Here is an 18517-nt window from a genome sequence, read left to right as displayed (position 1 = left end):
GTATTATTACACTCGAACCACTGAGGTGTAGATTTTTTTTTTTATTCTTTATCACCGCCAGTAGCATCTTTAAATGCGGTGATATTGAGCATTTCAGGAAACTGTTTAACCAGCCTTTTGCCAAAAATTGATATCAGCTCAATTTGGTTTTGCCAAAGGTTTCAAATTTTTGGAATTCGAAAAGTCGGTTTTTTTTTCTTCCCCCTACTCCGCTTTTTGAAAGATTGCCCGATATCGCTATACAACTCACCTCTTTTACCAACCAACCCGCCCAAGAAACCATGAACAACGACAAGCAAACAACGACGAAACCAAAGAGTCTCGACGGCTCAAGTCGAATGCCAAACAGGCCTCAGGGTCCTGGAATCGAGGCGATACACGTCAACGCAGCACGACAAATGGTTCAGCTTCATACACGAGGCCGAAATCCACCCTTGCAACAGTTGCCCCAATCAAGAAACCCAATGCAGCAGCAGCTTGACTCTACACGTGGCAAGTCGTTGGGGAATTTACCACCTTCAAATTCTAGTTCTACGGCAACCATTACACCTGCATCGTCGTCTGCATCGTCTACATCATCGGTGTTTCCAAAACCACGCATTAGTATTCCAGCAAGGACACGCCATGAAGAATGCAAGAACCCGCAGTGTCCTCACTGTGGCTCGATAATCATCCCATCGCCGCAATCGTCTTTGCCGGTGCAGGACCAGCCCAGTCTCAAGGTGAACAATTGGGAGATTTACACTGTGAAGAAGCCGATTTTGTCGAGTGCTGAGTTGGATTACTTGGGGGATCATGAGTTTGAGTTTCCTTTGCCTGAGATGATCTTCGGGAATAATGTTGTGCGGGTCAAGTATAATCGTCTTGAAGAGGAGGAAGTAGGAGATAAAGGTGGTGATGATGGGAGGGGGACGGAGACAAAAGGTGGAGCTGGAATCAAGGATGATAGCGAGATCTGGTTCAACGCCGTGGATGCGTTAAAAACCCTTGATGACGAGTGCCATTTGAAAGTGAGTTATCATGAAGAATGGCTAGAGCTGCGTCAAAAAAAGAGCAAGCTGAGGAAACAACAAGTTGAGAAACGCGGCGGTGACGCTGTTCCTTCAACGGACACGGGGGCCACTGCCGAGGAATTGATCAATTCCGATGGCATTAAGCCCTACGACTGGACCTATTCCACCAACTACAAGGGACGATCGAAAAATTTCAAATTCATCAGCGGCGAAAAGGGAGAGTCAGGTGAAGATGTCGAGATCCCCATTGCTCGACTCACTCAACCCGACCCCATTTTGTTCTTTGATGAGATGATCTTGTTTGAAGACGAGTTGGCAGATAACGGGATAAGCATGCTTTCCATCAAGATCAGAGTCATGCCCACGTGTCTCCTTATCCTCTGCCGGTTCTTTCTACGGATTGATAATGTCATATTCAGAATCAGAGACTGCCGGGTTTTCATTGACTTGGATAGGGATGAGATCATCCGAGAGTACAAGTTGCAGGAATGCGATTATGATAAAGTTTTGAGAATACTGATGGGAACCGGAGCTGGCGCAGGGAATGATCCCAAGAAACTATTACGGGACCAGAACTGGGTAAGTTTGAACATTCCCGTGATTGAGCGTAGCATTGAAAAGTGCACTTTATAGATAGATTTTTCTTTTTGAATAACTTCATCAAGAGTGGTTTTACAGGCACCTGAACATCGTCTCTCTGTTTCTCCCACTCTCTCGCCAGTGAAAAAAAAAAATTGGAATTTGAAAAAAATTTGTAGATCCTGGAGAGACCCAGCACCACAAGCCTAGATAGATCAAGAACCAGCTGATGTTCAAACATACACAGCGCTCCAGCATAAGCAGGAGTCTACGTGCGATCCACACCGTGCCCAAACTAACCCACCATGAAACCTGGTCGAAAGAAGGGATTCCCGGTCTCTTTACGCCGAAAGGATACAATGCCGCTTGGACAGACTATCAAAACTACTTGAACACCAACCTTACCCTCTTGACCAATGGCACCGCCAACGAGACCAAATCTCCCTATCAGATACTCTTGAACACGGCCAAGCAGACTACCCAGCAGCACACCTACCATTACGCCGCCATGTCGCACATGAACCATTTTTTCTTCCAACAGCTCGCTGATCGTGACACGGCGAGGTTGTCCAAGCCATCGCGGTTCCTCATGGAAAAACTCATGCATCAGGATATTTTGGACGTGGATGCGTTGAGGAGCAAGTTGCTCTTGATGGCGGAGAATGCGCACGGGCAAGGGTGGGTCTACTTGGTTGAGGACAAGGACAAGAATTTACAGTTGCTTACGTGTCATAACGACGGAACGCCCTATTATTTCGCCAAGAGACAGCAGTTGGATTTCAACTCTGGAATCGACGAGTTGAGCTATAAGCAGTTGGAGAATATGCAATTGAGGTGCCAAGATGAACTGGTGAAGCAACGCGAGGAAGAATACATGTTGCCTATTTTGGCTATCAATTTCTGGGACCATATGTACGTTGCGGACTATGGTGTTAATGGTAAAGCCGAGTATTTGAACCAGTTGTGGGAATATTTGAACTGGGACGTGATTAACAAGAGGTTGTTCCAGATATAGTAGGCCGCGGTGTTGAGTTGAAACGTGTAAATATTGTAATAGACGTTGTAAATGTGCAAATTTGAGTGCAAAAACAAAAAGCAAACAAATGACATTCCACTTCGTGATTTAAAGATTGATTGCTGGTTCTGGTTTCAATAGAAACGTTCGTGGCAGAGGCACGAAAGTGTTTCTCGGTAATGAAGCTGAAGCAGCGATGAATGCCGATGTCCAAGAACAGCCACGGGCACCGTGCACCAAGGCTTTCCGAGGGACAGGGGGTATTCTCCATAAGCAGCAACTCTATCCCCTATCCCCAAAGCGCCTGGACCACAACCAAAAGGGCCGCCCACCATTTAACAACACTGCTCCCGCTTGAAGTGGCCACGTTACGAGACATCTCAGACACTTCACCGGTTAAAAGCCATTGCTGCGCACCTTGGGTCCAAGTCTCCGTCCCATTAACCAGCGTGAGCACAAACTCAAGTCGCTCCGTCTGATACACCACATTGTCTTCCTTATTCTTTATCTGCGACATTTCGCTCATGGGGAGGAATCGCACCGTGACGTCGGGGCCGTAATTGGGCAAATTGGAGGAAAAATCATCGCCCATCACGTAGACTGTAAATGTGTCGTTTGCTGGGCCCCACGTGCCGTTGTCCTCGGTGATTTGCATTGCTTGAACCACAGTTTTGAACCTTGTTTTGGGGCCATCTGAAAATACACTGAGCGACGATGTGTCGGGGCCGGTGGAGAATGAAGATGCTAAAAGTGTTGGTGACGCTGTCATTTCTTTGGGGGGAAAGCGGAAGCTGGAAAGAACTGGCTAGGTTTCAACCGCCCCTCCCTCTCATTTTTTTTTACTTTATCGGAGTTCACCCCTGATTATGGGATTTTTTGTTTGTTTCGGGAGCTGCAGCATTTACATGTTTTTTTAATGCCAATTGCATGGTGGGTTTATCATAATAGAGTTGTTGGTGCATGTTTGCAGGTATCGTGGATAATATTCGAGAAATAGGTGGCTTAAATTGGAAGAAAAATTTAGATTGCAAAATTACGAGATAAGCTGTGGCTCACGTGCCCTCGCAATTGGAATTGAAGAAATATACGCGGGGGTGATCTTTTACACATTAAAGGTGACAGCGACGGGGTTTTGAATTGAAAGCCAACCGGCATGCTCTGGTGTTGGCACGTACAGTAAGAGGCTTTTTATGAGATACTGATAAATGCATGGACATGTAGCGAATGTAGTATTAAGTCAAGCCAAGCTCCGGTTCCGGTCAAAAAAAAAAAAAAAAAAAAACCACTGAAGGACTAGGTGCTTGCTCCGAGTTCTCCAGTACATGTCCAAATAAACCATACCAGCGTTTCGAAAGTACTGTAGTAACGAACTGAATCAAAAAGAAAAGCTTATCCAAAGAAAGCATGAAACAAAACCAAAGCAAGCAAGACCCATTTTTCAACCACCAGCCCACCGCAATTCATACAACCAGCTCCACCATTTCTACTATATGTCCCATCCAATCTCTCAGGATACCCTTCACGATACCAGCCTTGAGAGCTATTAGCAGCAGTGTGACGCTGGAATCTAGCACGATACCATTCTTGCGAGGCTCCCAGCGAGACCGATGTGGGTTTACTGGCGTATGGCACCGCGGTGACTGCGAAGCCCAAGTCCACGTTTGTCAATGTTAGCGTGGGGTTGCCCATCACGTACATGGAATAGGTGGCGTCGGTATCTATGGCGTAGTTTTGCTGGATGCTTGTGCTGGTGTTGCTTATCGATATGGTGTTGTTCCATGTCTTGTGTGCGATGTCGATGGCGAATGTCTCGGTGAATTGGTCTGTGTCTGATGCTGTTGTTGAGGATGTTGTTGTTGTTGTTGCTGCTGCTGCCCTGTTGAAGACTCGTTCCTCTATGGCGTTTGCTGTTATCGTGGGGAATGCTGTGGTCATTCTGGCGACACTGGGAAGATGGTGCGGTGGTGAGAGGAAAGGGGGGGTTTTCACGAGGTCAACGGTTTTTCAGGGCAGCCCATTACTGAAGATTTTCTCTATATATGTTTCGTAGGTATCTCTCTTGAGTTCTGATTTATTGGGGCCCTTTCGTCAACTGATAAGGTGGGAGAAATCTCACACTGCAATCGCGTCACAAAGTATCGTATCCCGACATCTGAAACCAAGTATGCACAAGGGTTTTGCAGCAATTTTCCTACTTTTTTGGTCGCGATGCTTCACATCTTCACCTAGTCGTGGCTTTTTTGGAATTATGAATATAATTTCAACTGGATTACCTCGATGATTTTCATACAGTGATGACCTGTTATGGAAGTCGACTTGCCCCAAGTTGAATCGAGGCACGGGGAGTGTTTGGGATTATTACCATGCGCAACAATAGAACCCCAAGCTCAAAACAATAGCTCAGGGTTCGTGACACGAAATTGTGTCGCTCCTCAAATGTAAACACTGGCTCGGAGGGGCTGCATCAAACATAGAACACGGCTAACATTCAAATACTCTTTTTTCCTTTACAAAATTTTCAATTTGCTGGGTTTATATCGACATCCGTGTTTTTTGGTGTATTCCGGACCACTAGCGAGAAATGTGGAAATGTTGTAGCGCATCAATGTGCATTCCGAGGTTGTCTCGTTGATTTTTCCACAAAGTAAAGGGAAGAATCGGGAAAAAAGAAAATGGTAAAAGAGTAGTGTAGTGGCTGACACTGAAAGGTCTCCTCAATTCAAGCTTCAATCTCGAAATGCTGACTTTGTTGTTTATGAAATTATAAAGATGGTGGTGGTGGCGAAGGTGATGGAGATTCCACTATATTGGGTGGTGATACTGCATACAAAACTATTGCAGCTTTTTCTTTTTGTGCAATGCAGCCCGCGGGACCCCATGGATGGAGAAAATTGCAGTCAAAAAGAAAGGAGGACACCATTCATCAACAAACAACTGGAAAGTCTGTGGTCTGGCCTGAGTGCAAATTAAGCTAAACCTTTGCCAAAAACATAGAAACCACACCAAAATGTTAATTATTGATCTATTCTTGTGGGGTTTCCTCCAAAGTTTTAAGAAGAATTTCTCTTTCGTGAATCCAAAAGGTTGGTTTTTACTTGCTCCAGTCAAGCTAAACTACTTTTCACCATTAACTCTGGCAAGTTTACTCGCAACTAAATAAAAGCTCAAAAACAAGGTCTATATATCTGTACAATATGACAACTACATAACGTTTCCAACAGATTTAGCAACGGTTTTGATCAAAGGCAATTCAAAAGAAACCCACTTGTCTCTGCCTAGTTTCAGCCAAAGCCAACTTACCCAAGTAAAGCCTGAACGAGCAACATCACCAAAAGACCCCACCTAGCAGTATGCTGCTTCATCCCATCACCTTTAGAAGTGGAACTTGCACTAGAAAACACATCTCCGATAGCAAAATCATTAACATAAGATCAGCTCCCATCGGAGCCATTCCTAGTGTAAATAGCTTCGAACCACGCCTCATTGGAGTTCAAGCTCAGCGTGTCGTGCGGTCAGCTATAGGATAACACCGTGACGGGTCTCGCCCAATTTATATCAGTGATTGTCCAACTTGGATCGTTTAAGACGTAGACTGTCTCGGTTTCTGTTGTCGCTAAGCTGGCGGATGTTGTGGTTGTTGTCGTTGTTGTTGATTCGTCGTTGATTACTATTGTGTTTGTTTTGCGGATGTATGATTGGCTCAAGTTTAGGAGGATTGTGACGCGGGTTATGTTTGGGTTATTGGTTGTTGTGGTGGTGCGTTTGAGCAAATTATGGGAGGTTGTGGGCGGTTCTAACTGAGATACCCTCATTTTCTATTTGAACGGTGAGGTAGTCGGTTGAGAGAAAGGTGTTGGAACTTTTCGTGGTTGATGATCTTCTGAGAGGGGGGGGGGGGGGAATATTTGTATCTTGGTCCGGTTGTACGTCTCGTATGTCGAATTGATTGCATTCATTTACGAGGTTCCGGCTGTCACTTACCAATATAATCATCTCGAGCAGTCTTGTCCTTTCAATTGTAAGTGAAAGAGATTCTGATACCAGTCTGCCCTGGGTATCGAATCGCCACACGGTCCTACGTAGTGTGTGACAGTGGGAATGCGAAGCTGCAACACTTTCCCAACAAGAGAACAATTGTGGCGATAAAGAGTAAAACTCAAGTATAGTATCAATAGATAGATAAGTATATATATAAAAAAAAGACAAGATGGAAACTATACTCCTCTTACAATCAGCAACAATTCGCGTGTTCTGGCAGCAGAACACTCAAGTCAATTCAAGCCAGAGCCATAAAAGCGACAGCGGGGAATCGCAGCATTTACTTCTTTTGGCAGGTGCATTTATCCTTTTCGCATTGGCAGGTGTTCATACATGAACATTCAGATGAGCAGCATGGGCATTCAGCTTTAGAAGACATTTTTGTTTTTCAATAGTAGTGGTGTGTGTGTGCGTGTTAGATTCAATTGATGGTGATGTGAATAGTTTTCTTTCCTCTCTCCAATGTGGGAGATTTGCAGGTCTATTTATACTCCAATTTTGGGCCAGTGGGGAGAGGGGGACTTGGGGGAAAGGGGGGTTGCAGTATAGGTGGAGTTATTATAAGCAATGTATCTGTGGGGCTGTTGTGGTAGTTGTTATCGGGAGCGGAGTTTCTAGGAATGTGCAACGGCATGACGGGACTGTCCGTATGTGTGTCTCCCCGTGCAACGCGTACACTCGCTGGTTCCTAGCAATCCGGGGGTCGGGAGCAGGGGGGGCAGCAACTCTGGCTAAAAAGATAAGCGTCAATCCGACTGTTACGAGTCGGGTTCAACTCCTGCATGCCCTCGCATGGGGTAGGTGGGCGGCCGCAGTGGGAAGTTTTTTGGGCCGCTGGGTTCCTTGGAAGGGCCGTTCCGATGGAAGCCAATGGAAGCGCACGGCTAACAGCAACGCGAGCATTTGGCACAATAGACGCAGACTCAGACTCAGCACAATTGACTCAGCTTGGGGCAAATGGAGCTCAAGTTGGGGGCGAATGGATAGGGTCACGAATGTGGCAATGTCAAAGTGCTGAACCCCCCAAAAAATAGAAGTGGATGTGCGTTTTTACTTGTACATTGATACCGGGTCCTATCTTAAAGAGGGGTGAGAAATGGGCCGTAAACCAGATGGGAGATAACGTAACCTTATCGCCCATTGCCTACATCAAAGATCTGACATGTTTATCTAGATAACGAAATAGCAGCATGTGGTGGTTTGTTTTTTTCTTCATGATTCCATAACATCTTTACATTTTCCACCCCCTTTTCTTTTATTCCCGCAAAAGTTTGTCCACATCCACATCCACAATGTCTTCTTGATACGCCTCCAATTTCCGTCTTAGGCCATTCAATTCCACCAAAATTTGAGCCATGGCTCCACCACCGTCAACGGCGGCATCATACCATTGGAAAGGTAAGCTTGAGATCAACCCAATAATCAAAAGGCACAAACGGTCCATCTCACTCCAACTAGACCGCAACTCGCTCTTGTAACGTGCACTTTTGGCTTGAGCCTGTGGTTCAAGATCAGCAATGCTGTTGTTCAACCCTCGGATCTCGCGGATCAAGTCTCGAATCTGTTGTTTTTCCCGTTTCGTCTCGTGTGAACTTTCATATGGATACAAGGGCATTTCGCCTCGGCGTTGCTTTAACTTGATCTCTTGTAACTTGCTTACCAAACTCTCGTCTCCATCGTATAGCTGATTCAAGTAGTGCAAGATTTGCGACTCGGGCGTGTTCAACTCGGCATAGTGTATTGCTTTCTGGATCGGGTTGACGAGCATCAAGTAGCGATTGAGCAAGTCGGCGGTTTTGGTTTCTTGATTGGCTAAATACAAGAACTCATATAACTGGGGAAGTGAACTGGGCACGGACATGTCTTTTTGAATTTCAGTTATCCGATTTGCTAAACTAGCCGTGGTTGGTGCAGAGGATAGTTCCTGGAGTTTTGTCAAGTAAATTAAATGGTTTAGTTTTTGAGTTAGTTGTTTGTAGATGTTGTAGTAGTAACGTTGGAGTCTCTTGATTTGGGGCCATGTCGGCAACTCTAAACTCAATGTGGTTGTGGTTGACAAAGGGTGGGGCTCTTGCCAGGGCTCGTGCCGTAGTTCATCTTCATCTAGACATTTGTCGACCTCGCGGTGTCTTTGCTTCACGCTTTCAGATTCCAGGTTTGACTGAGGCACTAGAGAGTTGTCTTTCGTCTCACTTTTCACCATGCATGCATTTAGCTGAGGTCTGGCTGTTACATTCGTGAGCATTTTCTTGCAAGGGGCGCCTTTCATGTTTGTTGTCCAGGCTCCAAAAAAAAAAAAGAATACACCATGTTATCTCAACTAGTTGACCAACTTGTCCCACGGTCAATATCCCCTCAGCATCCTCTCATCATCCTCAATGTCGGCGGTAGAACCCTCACTAGTTAAACAGAAGCTACTTCACATAGCAGCAAGTGGAGCATTTGCCAAATTCACCCCAGAACAACTCCACCACACCACGAGACAACTCACGGACTACTTACTCCACAACGAAACCAAGCTCGATTCAATTGAACTTTTCCAACTATTCGAGCTAGAATTCTACTTGTCAATCCTAACTCACCATGACATAGAGGCCAAGAACATCTTGGATAGGTTGCGCGATCAGTTCGGGTCGGATGCCACGTCGCAGCGCATCCGGCTACTTCAATCGATATACTATGAATCGCAAGGCCAACTCAAGCACGCGGGCGATATCCTCAGTGCCGACCCTGACGAGCTCAAGTTATCGCGTCGCTTGACTACATTTGCCAGGTACGACTCTACCCCTGAAAAATACATCAACAACTTGAATTTTTACTTGAATTTGCAACCAGCGGACATCTTGAGCTGGTGCGAGTTGAGCCACCAGTATGCGCAATTGGGCATCTATGACCGCGCGCTATATTGCTTGAAGCGCGTGGTGGTGTTGCAACCGACGGCGTATAACATTTTCTACAAGATTGGCTTGATGAATTACTACTTGTTCTTGCAGGCTGAAAGAGAGTTGAAGGAGAATGAACAACAGCGCAAGGATAAGGTGATTGAGTTGATGCTGATTTTGATTGACGCGAGGGATAACTATATGTATTCGTTGGAGATTAATGACCAGTATGACAAGTCGTGGGTCGGGTTATGGAGTCTCGTTCAGCCTCGCTTTGCATTCAATTTGAAGTCAAGAAAGATTAGTGAGAGCAGTAAAGCTATAAAGCACTACTTGCAACAGGTGGATGTGTTGAGACCTATTGTCAAGCTGAAGATCACCGAGTTGGGCATAGAATCGGAGTAGCATCAAGTATTATACGTGAAGTAGTGAGAGTAATAGAGCTATAAAGCATTACTTGCAACAGGTGGATGTGTTGAGACCTATTGTCAAGCTGAAGATCACCGAGTTGGGCATAGAATCGGAGTAGTTTGGAAAAGCCCTCGAAACCCTCCAGTCATGAGAGAACTTCAAACGTGTCTTCTACACCTATTCAAAAATAGTTTCATCAAATCACATCTCTTGTGTATTTCTAAACTATACCATTATAGCATAATCTAAACCTCACCTTCTCACTCCTTAGCAAAACTGACTTCAAAAAAAAAAACCTCTTCTTGCTCCTCCGTTCAAGGCAGCAAAAACCTCCATGGGTTCACTTCTTCTCGCACTTGCAGTCGGATTCAGAAGCACACTTGCATTCAGAACCGCACTTGCATCCACTTTCCGATGAGTAATTGACTAACTGAGCTGGCATTTTCTTAACTATGTTAAACTACTTTGAGTTGATTAAATTGATATATGATAAGGATGGCAAAAAAAAAAGGAGAAAGACGGGGGATTGTGTGGCGGTATTTATACTACTCACGACAGGGGAGGGGGTGTCTGTGGGAGGGAAAGTTGAAGAAGCGGGAGCGAGTGCGGCGCGTGCGGGTATTACTCCATTGGGCAACTCCGTTCTCGATTGCATCATTTCTTCTTCCCACTGGTGTTTCGAAATTGAAATACATCACAGCCAAAATCGCTCTCCCTCTCTCTGTTGCTGTCACTGTCGCGGTGGCAGAAACTGCTCATGAGCTGAGAGGACAAGATAATACCAGATCTGAGATGAGTGGCCCGTTTGGGGTGGTGGTGAGTGATTATCGCTGTCTACAGGAAATTGCAGTTTTTTTGGGATTCCTGCCAAGTTTGAGTTATTATAGCTGTACTTACCCCCCTCCCCCCTGTCCTCCTCAGCTCTTTCTCAACCATCACGTTTTATCAGCTCTACTTACAAGATAACAAGGTAGAGAAGACAACTTCTCTCTCTACGACCAATAGAATCCAGAGTTCAAGCTTATTTCTCCAAAAAAAAAAAAGAGAGAATGAGTTTCTTCTATACTTTCTGTATCATGCAAAAAAAAAAAGCCCCCTATCTAGAACTCACCTTTATAGTTTAAATCATCCCTAGCCAAGACTTCGTCCAATATTCCAGCTGAAGCAGCAACCAAACCTAAAAATGGTCGAGAAGGATCCAAGACCTTGGACAAATACTCAGGGTGGTACTGCGTACCAACGAGGAATCTGTGCGATGGAATCTCAATCATTTCCATCCGCTTGCCACTTTCGTCTTTACCAACGAATTTCAACCCCTTGGACTCGATCTCGTTGATCAATTCGGGATTCACTTCGTATCTATGGCGGTGTCTTTCAAACACGGCGTCTGCACCACCGTAAAGCTTGCGCAAGACGCTATCTTGTGAGTCTTTGGTGAATCTCGTCTCGTGGATGCCTAGTCTCATGGTGCCGCCCAACTTGATCTGGTCGACATCGGGCATGTACACCACCGAAGGGGTGATGCCGTCTTCTTCTTTGTAATTGTCAAACTCTTGCGAGGTGGAGCCCTTGATTCCGACAACATTTCTCACAAACTCAATCACGGCAATTTGTAAACCTAAACAGACGCCAAGGTAGGGGATATTGTTTTCTCTGGCGTATTTAGCTGCGGCAATCATACCTTCGATACCTCTAGAGCCAAAGCCACCGGGCACCAAGATACCATCGGCTTGACACACATAATGCCATGCCTTGTGGTACTTTGACAAGTTCTCATGCTTCATTCCTTCTTCCAAATTGCTCGATTCAACCCATTCAATCTTTAATCTGCGGTTGCATCTCATTGACGAGTGTTCGAGCGATTTGATCACCGACAAGTATGAATCGTGCAAGTGGGTGTATTTACCAACAAGGGCAATGGTGACGGTTTCAAACGATCTATCGTGTGCCGTCGTTAATGATCTCCATTTATTCAACAACTGCTCGCCTCTCTCCAACGCCTCCGTAGGGACTTCGCCAATGGCCAATTTCTTGGTCAAGTACTTCATCATCTTTTGCTGTTTTAAAAGCAAGGGCACATGGTAGGTGGAGTTGACATCGTGCACCGCGATCACTTGGTCGGGCCCCACGTGGCAAAACATGCCAATCTTCTCAATCGTTTGCCGCTCCAACTCCTCTTGACATCTGCAAGCAATCATATCGGGGGTTAAACCCAAGCTTCTCAAGTCCTTGATGGCTGCTTGCGTGGGCTTGGTTTTCTGCTCGCCGTGAATCACCGGCACCAAGCTCACGTGAATCAAGGCAAAATTCTCGGAGCCAACGCGAAATTGAAACTGTCTCAAGGCTTCAACAAATGGTGCACTTTCAATGTCACCCACGGTACCTCCCAATTCGATAATACACACCTCAGGTTCTAAACCGGTATCGTCAACGGGGACCTTGGCGACATTTGCGATCCAATCTTGAATGGCATTGGTAATATGTGGCACAACTTGAACAGTCTTGCCCAAATAGTCTCCCTTTCTCTCCTTTTCAATCACTTTGGAATATATTTTACCTGTGGTGATGTTATGGTTCTTGGTCAAGGTGATGTTCAAGTATCTTTCGTAATTGCCCAAATCTAAATCAACTTCACCACCATCGTTCAACACAAAACACTCTCCATGTTCTAGTGGCGACATGGTACCGGCGTCGATATTCATATAGGGATCAATTTTGATCGAAGTAACGCGCAACCCCAAGGTTTTCAATAATAACCCTGTCGATGAGGCCAAGACTCCCTTACCGATACCTGAGATGACACCACCTGAAACAACAACGTACTTCATTCTGGTTTCTCTTCTCCTTTACTTGTTTTTTGAATTTATGGATATTTCTAGAGTGGGGTGGAAGCAGAAAACAACGTCTATGAGATGTTTGACACGTCTAATGATTGAGATGACGAGGCGAAACGAGATGAAATGAATGAAAAATATGTAGAAAACGAGGGATGCCTAAAAAGAATCACACGCAAACAAACGCAAAAGATTCAAGTAGGATTGACGATTTGTTTCTCCGATTAAATCAATCAACGCGGATGATCTAGTTGAACAAGAACTATGCCCTCTTAAATGATGAGATTTAAGCGGGAAGAAGAGACAAGAAGAGCTAGGAGTGGGAGTCAGATGTGATGGTTTCACCAGTTTTTTTTTTCTTTCCTCCTCGTGATGGCTTACTTAAAATCGTAGACTTCCTTATACGGTAATATCACGCGTGAGAGACAAATGTTGGCTGGTTTATACACTTCAATGGGATAGCCATGGGAGGATAGAATTGGCTTTAGAAGTACCTTTTGCACCAGTCATAAAGAACAAGAATGTTTTCTTTTTCGATTAATTTATGCCTTCTGATGAAATCATGGAGCAGATTGCCGTGAGTTTCCTTTTGAAACCACGGTAATTCTGTAACGGCAAAATTTGAATATGACACCCAGCACGAATGAAAGCCCCAAGACCCAACTCGTACATTGCGTTTATGATTTCTATAATTTGATTCTAATATTGATCTTCCTCCCCCCCTCCCGCAAGTGTGTTTGCACTTTTTCATTCGCTTATACAATTTTGACACCGCCAATAGAATCGTGCTCGTTAATCAAAACTTGCGCTTTGCCCAGCTTGACGAGATACTCCTGAATGACCTTAATCAACAACAGCTCATCCATGTTCTTCAACTCTAGCGGCAAGAGGTTGGCATCTTCCTCGGTTCCGCCCGAGGTCAATTCCCACAACGTGAGCACGGTGCCCTTTTGGCCCGTGTTTGACACATAGTCATATAAAATTTGCCCCCATTCAGCGATAGATCGCCAATATATGAACATCCCCATGTGCGGCTTCTTGTGATCTATCAACTCGGCACGCTTGGTACTTATCATGTGGTTGAAAATCGCCGTTTTGAACTCGAGGTTGACGCTGCGGTTTATGGCATTGTTGGTGAATATCGGTGGGAATGCTGACACGTTGCGCGTGGTGCTTGTTGTGTGTTTCGGCGTGCCTGTGCTTGTTAGCGATGTGATCTTGTAGAACTCGCAGTATAGTAGTATTATGTGGGACCATGTTTCTAGTTGTTGTTGGTGGATCGATTGGTTTGGTTGTTTTGTATATAGCGGCGGGAAAGAATGAATTTTGGGGAATTGGAACTCCGGTTGTGATTCGTTTGGTTCTGTCATGGTGCTGTCTTTCGTGCAGGGCCAGAACGAGAAGGAGAAAACCGTTGGTGACAGTGTGTGGCGTATGGTGGTGTGAATGGAAGCAAGAGGTGGGTTTTGATCATGCCGTGCGCTTTTTGGAGTTTCGCGATATCGAGTCTCGTCTACCGAGAACTCAGAAGCCAAAACCCAATGTTAAAGAGGTTTCCTATCACTCTTGACATAAGCACGGAGAAGGAAAGAGAGGATTAAAGCAACGGGATGCCACGACCCATGCGACCCGACCGCAGACTTCCCGATCGCTGCTAAAAAGAAACAAAACCAACTGGTCCTTGATAATTAATCCTCTTTCAAAAAACATTCATTATTATACAGAAGTAACAACCACCACTCGAGCAAAAGCTTAGGCTTCAGCCATGTCTCTCAAACGACGGATGGTTGATCTAACAGTAGCAGCAGCAGCGGTAGACACGGTGTAAGCACCACCAGCAACGGTCTTCTTACAACTCTTACAAGTCCAGATACCGGCAGCACCTCTTTGGACAGTTCTCTTACCACAGAATGAGCAGTCGTACTTGGCGTGTTGTTGAACTTCCAACTTCTTGGTTTGTCTTCTCAATGAAGAACCGTATCTCACACCGAATTTACCTGTGATTCCAACCTTCTTAGTTCTCTTTGTCCTAAAGAAAAGTTTTGTTAGTAATGCACTAAAGACTGGCGGGAATCCAAATGCAGTCGGTAAAAAAGGGATTTCCATGAGGTTGTTGCTTTGACTGAGTGATTGAATAAATGCGAAATGGCCGGGGCTGAAAAGTGTGTGGATCTTCTGAATGATTAGGATAAAATTCTGCTTTCAAAGTTAAAGAAAACCCTCCTGTGACTTCAAAATTCAATGTCATTGAACAAGAATAAATTTTCCATAGTTTCATTATCACCATGAACTCATTGTTGAGAAAACATGGTTGATGGTGCTCTTTGTCCTTCGTGAAAAAAAAAAATTCCTTTGCTTGTCAATTTCATATCCAACAAGTCATGATACCTCGTAGTTTCGTCTCCAGTTTTCATTCGATTCAATCAGTTGATTCGCCTGCTTTATTTCATTTGATCTTGTTTCCCTGATTACCCTTCGAATGCTTGCTATATCTATGGTTCACACATACATTTTTGGTCTATGCTGTTGTAATGAAGAAACGTCAAGAGTTCAGTGGTGCCCTCTCTCTCTTAATGATTAGCTCTTTTTTTTTCAGTGATGGGACTCACTATTGCTTAGTGTGTGCGTAGAGGCTTTTTTTGAGTGGGGTGCGCACGAGACTTAGGGCTGTAGCCCGATTCCATGCGGAAATGTCCATTTGCTTTTTTTTTCCTTTTTTGGCTCATACGGGTGGATCTACTACGACTTAATTGCAACGGTTAAAGATCGCTCAGTGCATAGCTCATAAGTGGTTTTTATATCTTGCGCAGTTAATAGTATGCAAGGTGAAACGAGCCCCTTGAAAATGTGAACCTCTAGGCTTTAAATTGAAGTAATGTCTCCTATTGATAGGGCCAATAAACCTACGTTTTGTAACACGGCTTCTCTCAAAGATGCAAAAGATTAGTGTATTAGTAGTAGAATAGATCTATGTAATACCGAGCAAACTTTAGAACTTACATTCTAGGAAACAAGTCAGGCGCATCCATATCAACATCTTCAGCGTCCACATCGTCAAAATCCGCTCCTCCTCTGGCTGGCTGCTGATGCTGCTGCTGTTGTGGTAGTGGTGGTGCTGGTGCTGGTGCTGGTGCTGGTGGTTGTGGTTGTGGCCGTTGTAGTTGTTGTTGTGGTAATGGTGGTGCTGGTGGTGGAGGTGGTGGCTCTTGTAGTTGCTGTTGCTGTTGTTGTGGTTGGTGTAGTTGTGGTGGTGGTGGTGCTCGCTGTGGTTGCTGTGGAACCAAGCCTTGTTCCACGGGCTCCACAGGCGGCATTTGTAGTTGCTGTTGAATCTGCTGCATTTGCTGTTGCGCAAATCTCTGCAACTCGTCGTTTCTTCTGAATAAGTCGACATTGGCATTGTTGTTGTTCGCTTGTCTTCTTTGCAAAATAATTTCAGCTAGTTCGGGGTTGATATTGGGTATGGCCAAGCCTCTCCTTTCCCAAATGTTTAGTTCGTCATCATCAACTTCCAAATCCCCATTAAGGAAACGGCGTCTTCGTTCGTTAAATAAAGTTTGCATGTCGCCCTGATCTATTTGGTAATTTCGTTCCTCCATGGCTTGGTTCAAGTAGTTGCGCAATTGGTTGACCCCGTGTCCACTAAAGACGCAAAACAAGGACTTCTGATGCTCGTTAAAGTCGGGAGGAGGTTCTCGGCAGTACTGGGTTATTTCTCTTCTTAAAAATGCTGAGATACCAGTTAATGATAAATGGGTCAATTTGGGACAGCTTTTCAAAAGCAAGAAAATCGGTCCAATGTTGAGATTGGTGCAATAGGACAAGTGGACTCTTTCTAAGCAATCTTGCTCGCCCCGGCGTCTAACTAGTTCCAAGATTCCGGAATCTGTAATCATGGAGCACTTGACGAGACCGATTCTTCTCAATTTCGGCAAATTGGCAAGCTCGACAAGAGTCCAATCCGTCAATTGTGAGCAACAAGCGAGATCAATGTACTGTATGCGGTGGCAGTACCTAACCAAGGCAGCAACTCCATAATCGGTAATCAATACACAATGGCCAAGATGAATATAGTGCAAGCTCCTTCCCAACTGACTCAAGGCTCGCAAACTTGCATCGGTGATTTGCATACATTTGCTCAAGACGACATTTCTCAATCTCGGTGCACATGCAACCAATTTTTCCACCAACCGATCGGTGACTGCGTTGCAGCCAGTGATATCGATTATTCTCAATTTTTCCAAAATGAATCCCTCGGGGAGTAGTTCAAACAACCGATCGGTGATGCCGGGGGCAAGACTGATTCGGAATTCCCGCAACTGGGTCAATTCCAAAAAGATTTTCTTCAAATATAAATCGGTCACGTTTTCGCAGCCATGGAGATCGATTTCAACCAAGGACTTGCAGTTTTGGTACATTGCCAATATGCATTCATCGGTAATGTTGAGACTTGAGTTGAATTTCAATCTTTTCAACATGGGGCACCTTCGTAGCAACTTGATAATCGTTGGCTCTGTCACGTTGCCGCACCCGGGGGCATACAAGCCTTGCAATCTTGAACAGTTTTCCGCCAAGGCATTAATGATGTCATCGTGAATATCGGTGACTCCCGATAAGTCAATCGACTGCAATCGCCAACAGCCACGCAAGACGTTGGCTATTGGTGTCCGTGTTAGCTTTGCGCAATTGACCAAGGTGAGTCTTTCCAACCGGGGGCACCCAATAAATAAATTCAACAATTTATCGTCCACTAGCTTTGTCATAAAGGACAAATTCAATCTCTTGATAAACTGGCGATAATCCCAATGCGTCTTGTGCTTGTTCAACTCCATAACCAGTTTAATCTTTTTGAAAGCCACGTCGTTCTGCATATTGGGGCGGAACCAGAGCATTTCAATGATCAAATCGGCAATCTCCTTGCATGTTGTTGCCAACGAGTACCAGTCTCTTCGTTCTAGATAGTGGAAAACCTGTAGTAGCACCTCTGTGGGGAGTCTCAAGAGGGAGTTTTTGTCGACGGCGACTTCTTCGTCGATGTAGGGGCCGTGGGGGCGTTTTATGCTCGACAACCGGCGCTTCATCACCAATGCCTTTCGTAGTTCTTCATAGTCGTGATATTCGTTATCCATCATGAAATCGTTCTCCATGTGGCCCGAGCCGTAGTAGTTGCTCTCTTCCGAACTATTGTTGCCGTTGGAGGTGTCACGCTGAGCCCCATTGCTCGAGTTGCTGTTGCCTCCTCCATGAGCGGAGTTTTTGAATAAATGATCGTTGTTTGAATCCATGTCTACATCTTCATTCTCTTCATTAGACGGGGGCGAAGTGCTCTTGGCAGTGCGCGTTCTTGGTGTTGTTGTTGTTGTTGTTGCTGCAGTAGTGGTAGATGCGTTGTTACTAGTGTGAGCTTGTGACTGCTGCGGTGGCTGTGGTGGTGGTTGTTGTTCATAATCTTCAAAACTGGTGGGCGAACTCATATGTTTTCGTTCACGTTATGCAATTTCAACTCCAAGTTCCCAGCTTCTTCTTCTTCTTCTTCTTCTTCTTCTTCCGTCGTTGTTGTTGACGGCAATCAAACTCTGTAAAAAAAACGGCTATTGCAACGGAAGAATCAAATCAACTGACTCCACGGAAAATGCAAGAATATGATACACCTCTTCCTCGTCCCAATGGTGGCCTGTAGCAGGTGTATGATGTGTATGCGGTTTCGTGTGGGTGGTGTTGCTTGAATGGCGTGGGGTGGGTGTT

General features: G+C 45.1%; 10 protein-coding genes across 10 annotated transcripts; 3 read left to right on the top strand and 7 right to left on the bottom strand. All coding sequences in view use genetic code 12, as the record gives it.

Annotated features, from left to right (window-relative positions):
- Positions 1 to 281: 281 nt before the first annotated feature.
- On the top strand, positions 282 to 1646 carry LODBEIA_P54070 (uncharacterized protein; the record flags this gene model as incomplete). The annotated part of the gene is made up of 1 exon (XM_066975736.1): positions 282 to 1646. The coding sequence occupies one exon, from the start codon at positions 282 to 284 to the stop codon at positions 1644 to 1646; it is 1365 nt and encodes a 454-aa protein (XP_066832345.1).
- Positions 1647 to 1821: 175 nt separating this feature from the next.
- On the top strand, positions 1822 to 2607 carry LODBEIA_P54060 (mitochondrial 37S ribosomal protein mS42; the record flags this gene model as incomplete). The annotated part of the gene is made up of 1 exon (XM_066975735.1): positions 1822 to 2607. One exon carries the CDS (start codon positions 1822 to 1824, stop codon positions 2605 to 2607), a length of 786 nt encoding a protein of 261 aa, XP_066832344.1.
- Positions 2608 to 2896: 289 nt separating this feature from the next.
- LODBEIA_P54050 (uncharacterized protein) lies at positions 2897 to 3376 on the bottom strand (the record flags this gene model as incomplete). The annotated part of the gene is made up of 1 exon (XM_066975734.1): positions 2897 to 3376. The coding sequence occupies one exon, from the start codon at positions 3374 to 3376 to the stop codon at positions 2897 to 2899; it is 480 nt and encodes a 159-aa protein (XP_066832343.1).
- Positions 3377 to 3996: 620 nt separating this feature from the next.
- Positions 3997 to 4542, bottom strand: LODBEIA_P54040 (uncharacterized protein; the record flags this gene model as incomplete). Its single annotated transcript, XM_066975733.1, has 1 exon — positions 3997 to 4542. One exon carries the CDS (start codon positions 4540 to 4542, stop codon positions 3997 to 3999), a length of 546 nt encoding a protein of 181 aa, XP_066832342.1.
- Positions 4543 to 7900: 3358 nt separating this feature from the next.
- LODBEIA_P54030 (uncharacterized protein) lies at positions 7901 to 8890 on the bottom strand (the record flags this gene model as incomplete). The annotated part of the gene is made up of 1 exon (XM_066975732.1): positions 7901 to 8890. The coding sequence occupies one exon, from the start codon at positions 8888 to 8890 to the stop codon at positions 7901 to 7903; it is 990 nt and encodes a 329-aa protein (XP_066832341.1).
- Positions 8891 to 9023: 133 nt separating this feature from the next.
- Positions 9024 to 9932, top strand: LODBEIA_P54020 (uncharacterized protein; the record flags this gene model as incomplete). Its single annotated transcript, XM_066975731.1, has 1 exon — positions 9024 to 9932. One exon carries the CDS (start codon positions 9024 to 9026, stop codon positions 9930 to 9932), a length of 909 nt encoding a protein of 302 aa, XP_066832340.1.
- A 1106-nt stretch (positions 9933 to 11038) lies between these two features.
- LODBEIA_P54010 (uncharacterized protein) lies at positions 11039 to 12766 on the bottom strand (the record flags this gene model as incomplete). The annotated part of the gene is made up of 1 exon (XM_066975730.1): positions 11039 to 12766. The coding sequence occupies one exon, from the start codon at positions 12764 to 12766 to the stop codon at positions 11039 to 11041; it is 1728 nt and encodes a 575-aa protein (XP_066832339.1).
- Positions 12767 to 13527: 761 nt separating this feature from the next.
- Positions 13528 to 14142, bottom strand: LODBEIA_P54000 (uncharacterized protein; the record flags this gene model as incomplete). Its single annotated transcript, XM_066975729.1, has 1 exon — positions 13528 to 14142. One exon carries the CDS (start codon positions 14140 to 14142, stop codon positions 13528 to 13530), a length of 615 nt encoding a protein of 204 aa, XP_066832338.1.
- A 382-nt stretch (positions 14143 to 14524) lies between these two features.
- On the bottom strand, positions 14525 to 15283 carry LODBEIA_P53990 (60S ribosomal protein eL43; the record flags this gene model as incomplete). Its single annotated transcript, XM_066975726.1, has 2 exons — positions 14525 to 14801; positions 15276 to 15283. 2 exons carry the CDS (start codon positions 15281 to 15283, stop codon positions 14525 to 14527), a joined length of 285 nt encoding a protein of 94 aa, XP_066832337.1.
- A 485-nt stretch (positions 15284 to 15768) lies between these two features.
- Positions 15769 to 18246, bottom strand: LODBEIA_P53980 (uncharacterized protein; the record flags this gene model as incomplete). The annotated part of the gene is made up of 1 exon (XM_066975725.1): positions 15769 to 18246. One exon carries the CDS (start codon positions 18244 to 18246, stop codon positions 15769 to 15771), a length of 2478 nt encoding a protein of 825 aa, XP_066832336.1.
- Between the last annotated feature and the right edge of the window lie 271 nt (positions 18247 to 18517).

This window comes from Lodderomyces beijingensis (genome assembly GCF_963989305.1).
Source record: "Lodderomyces beijingensis strain CBS 14171 genome assembly, chromosome: 7".
Taxonomy (NCBI): Eukaryota; Fungi; Ascomycota; class Pichiomycetes; order Serinales; family Debaryomycetaceae; genus Lodderomyces; species Lodderomyces beijingensis.
Note: the sequence above shows the minus strand (reverse complement) of the source record. Positions and strands in the feature narration are given on the sequence as shown.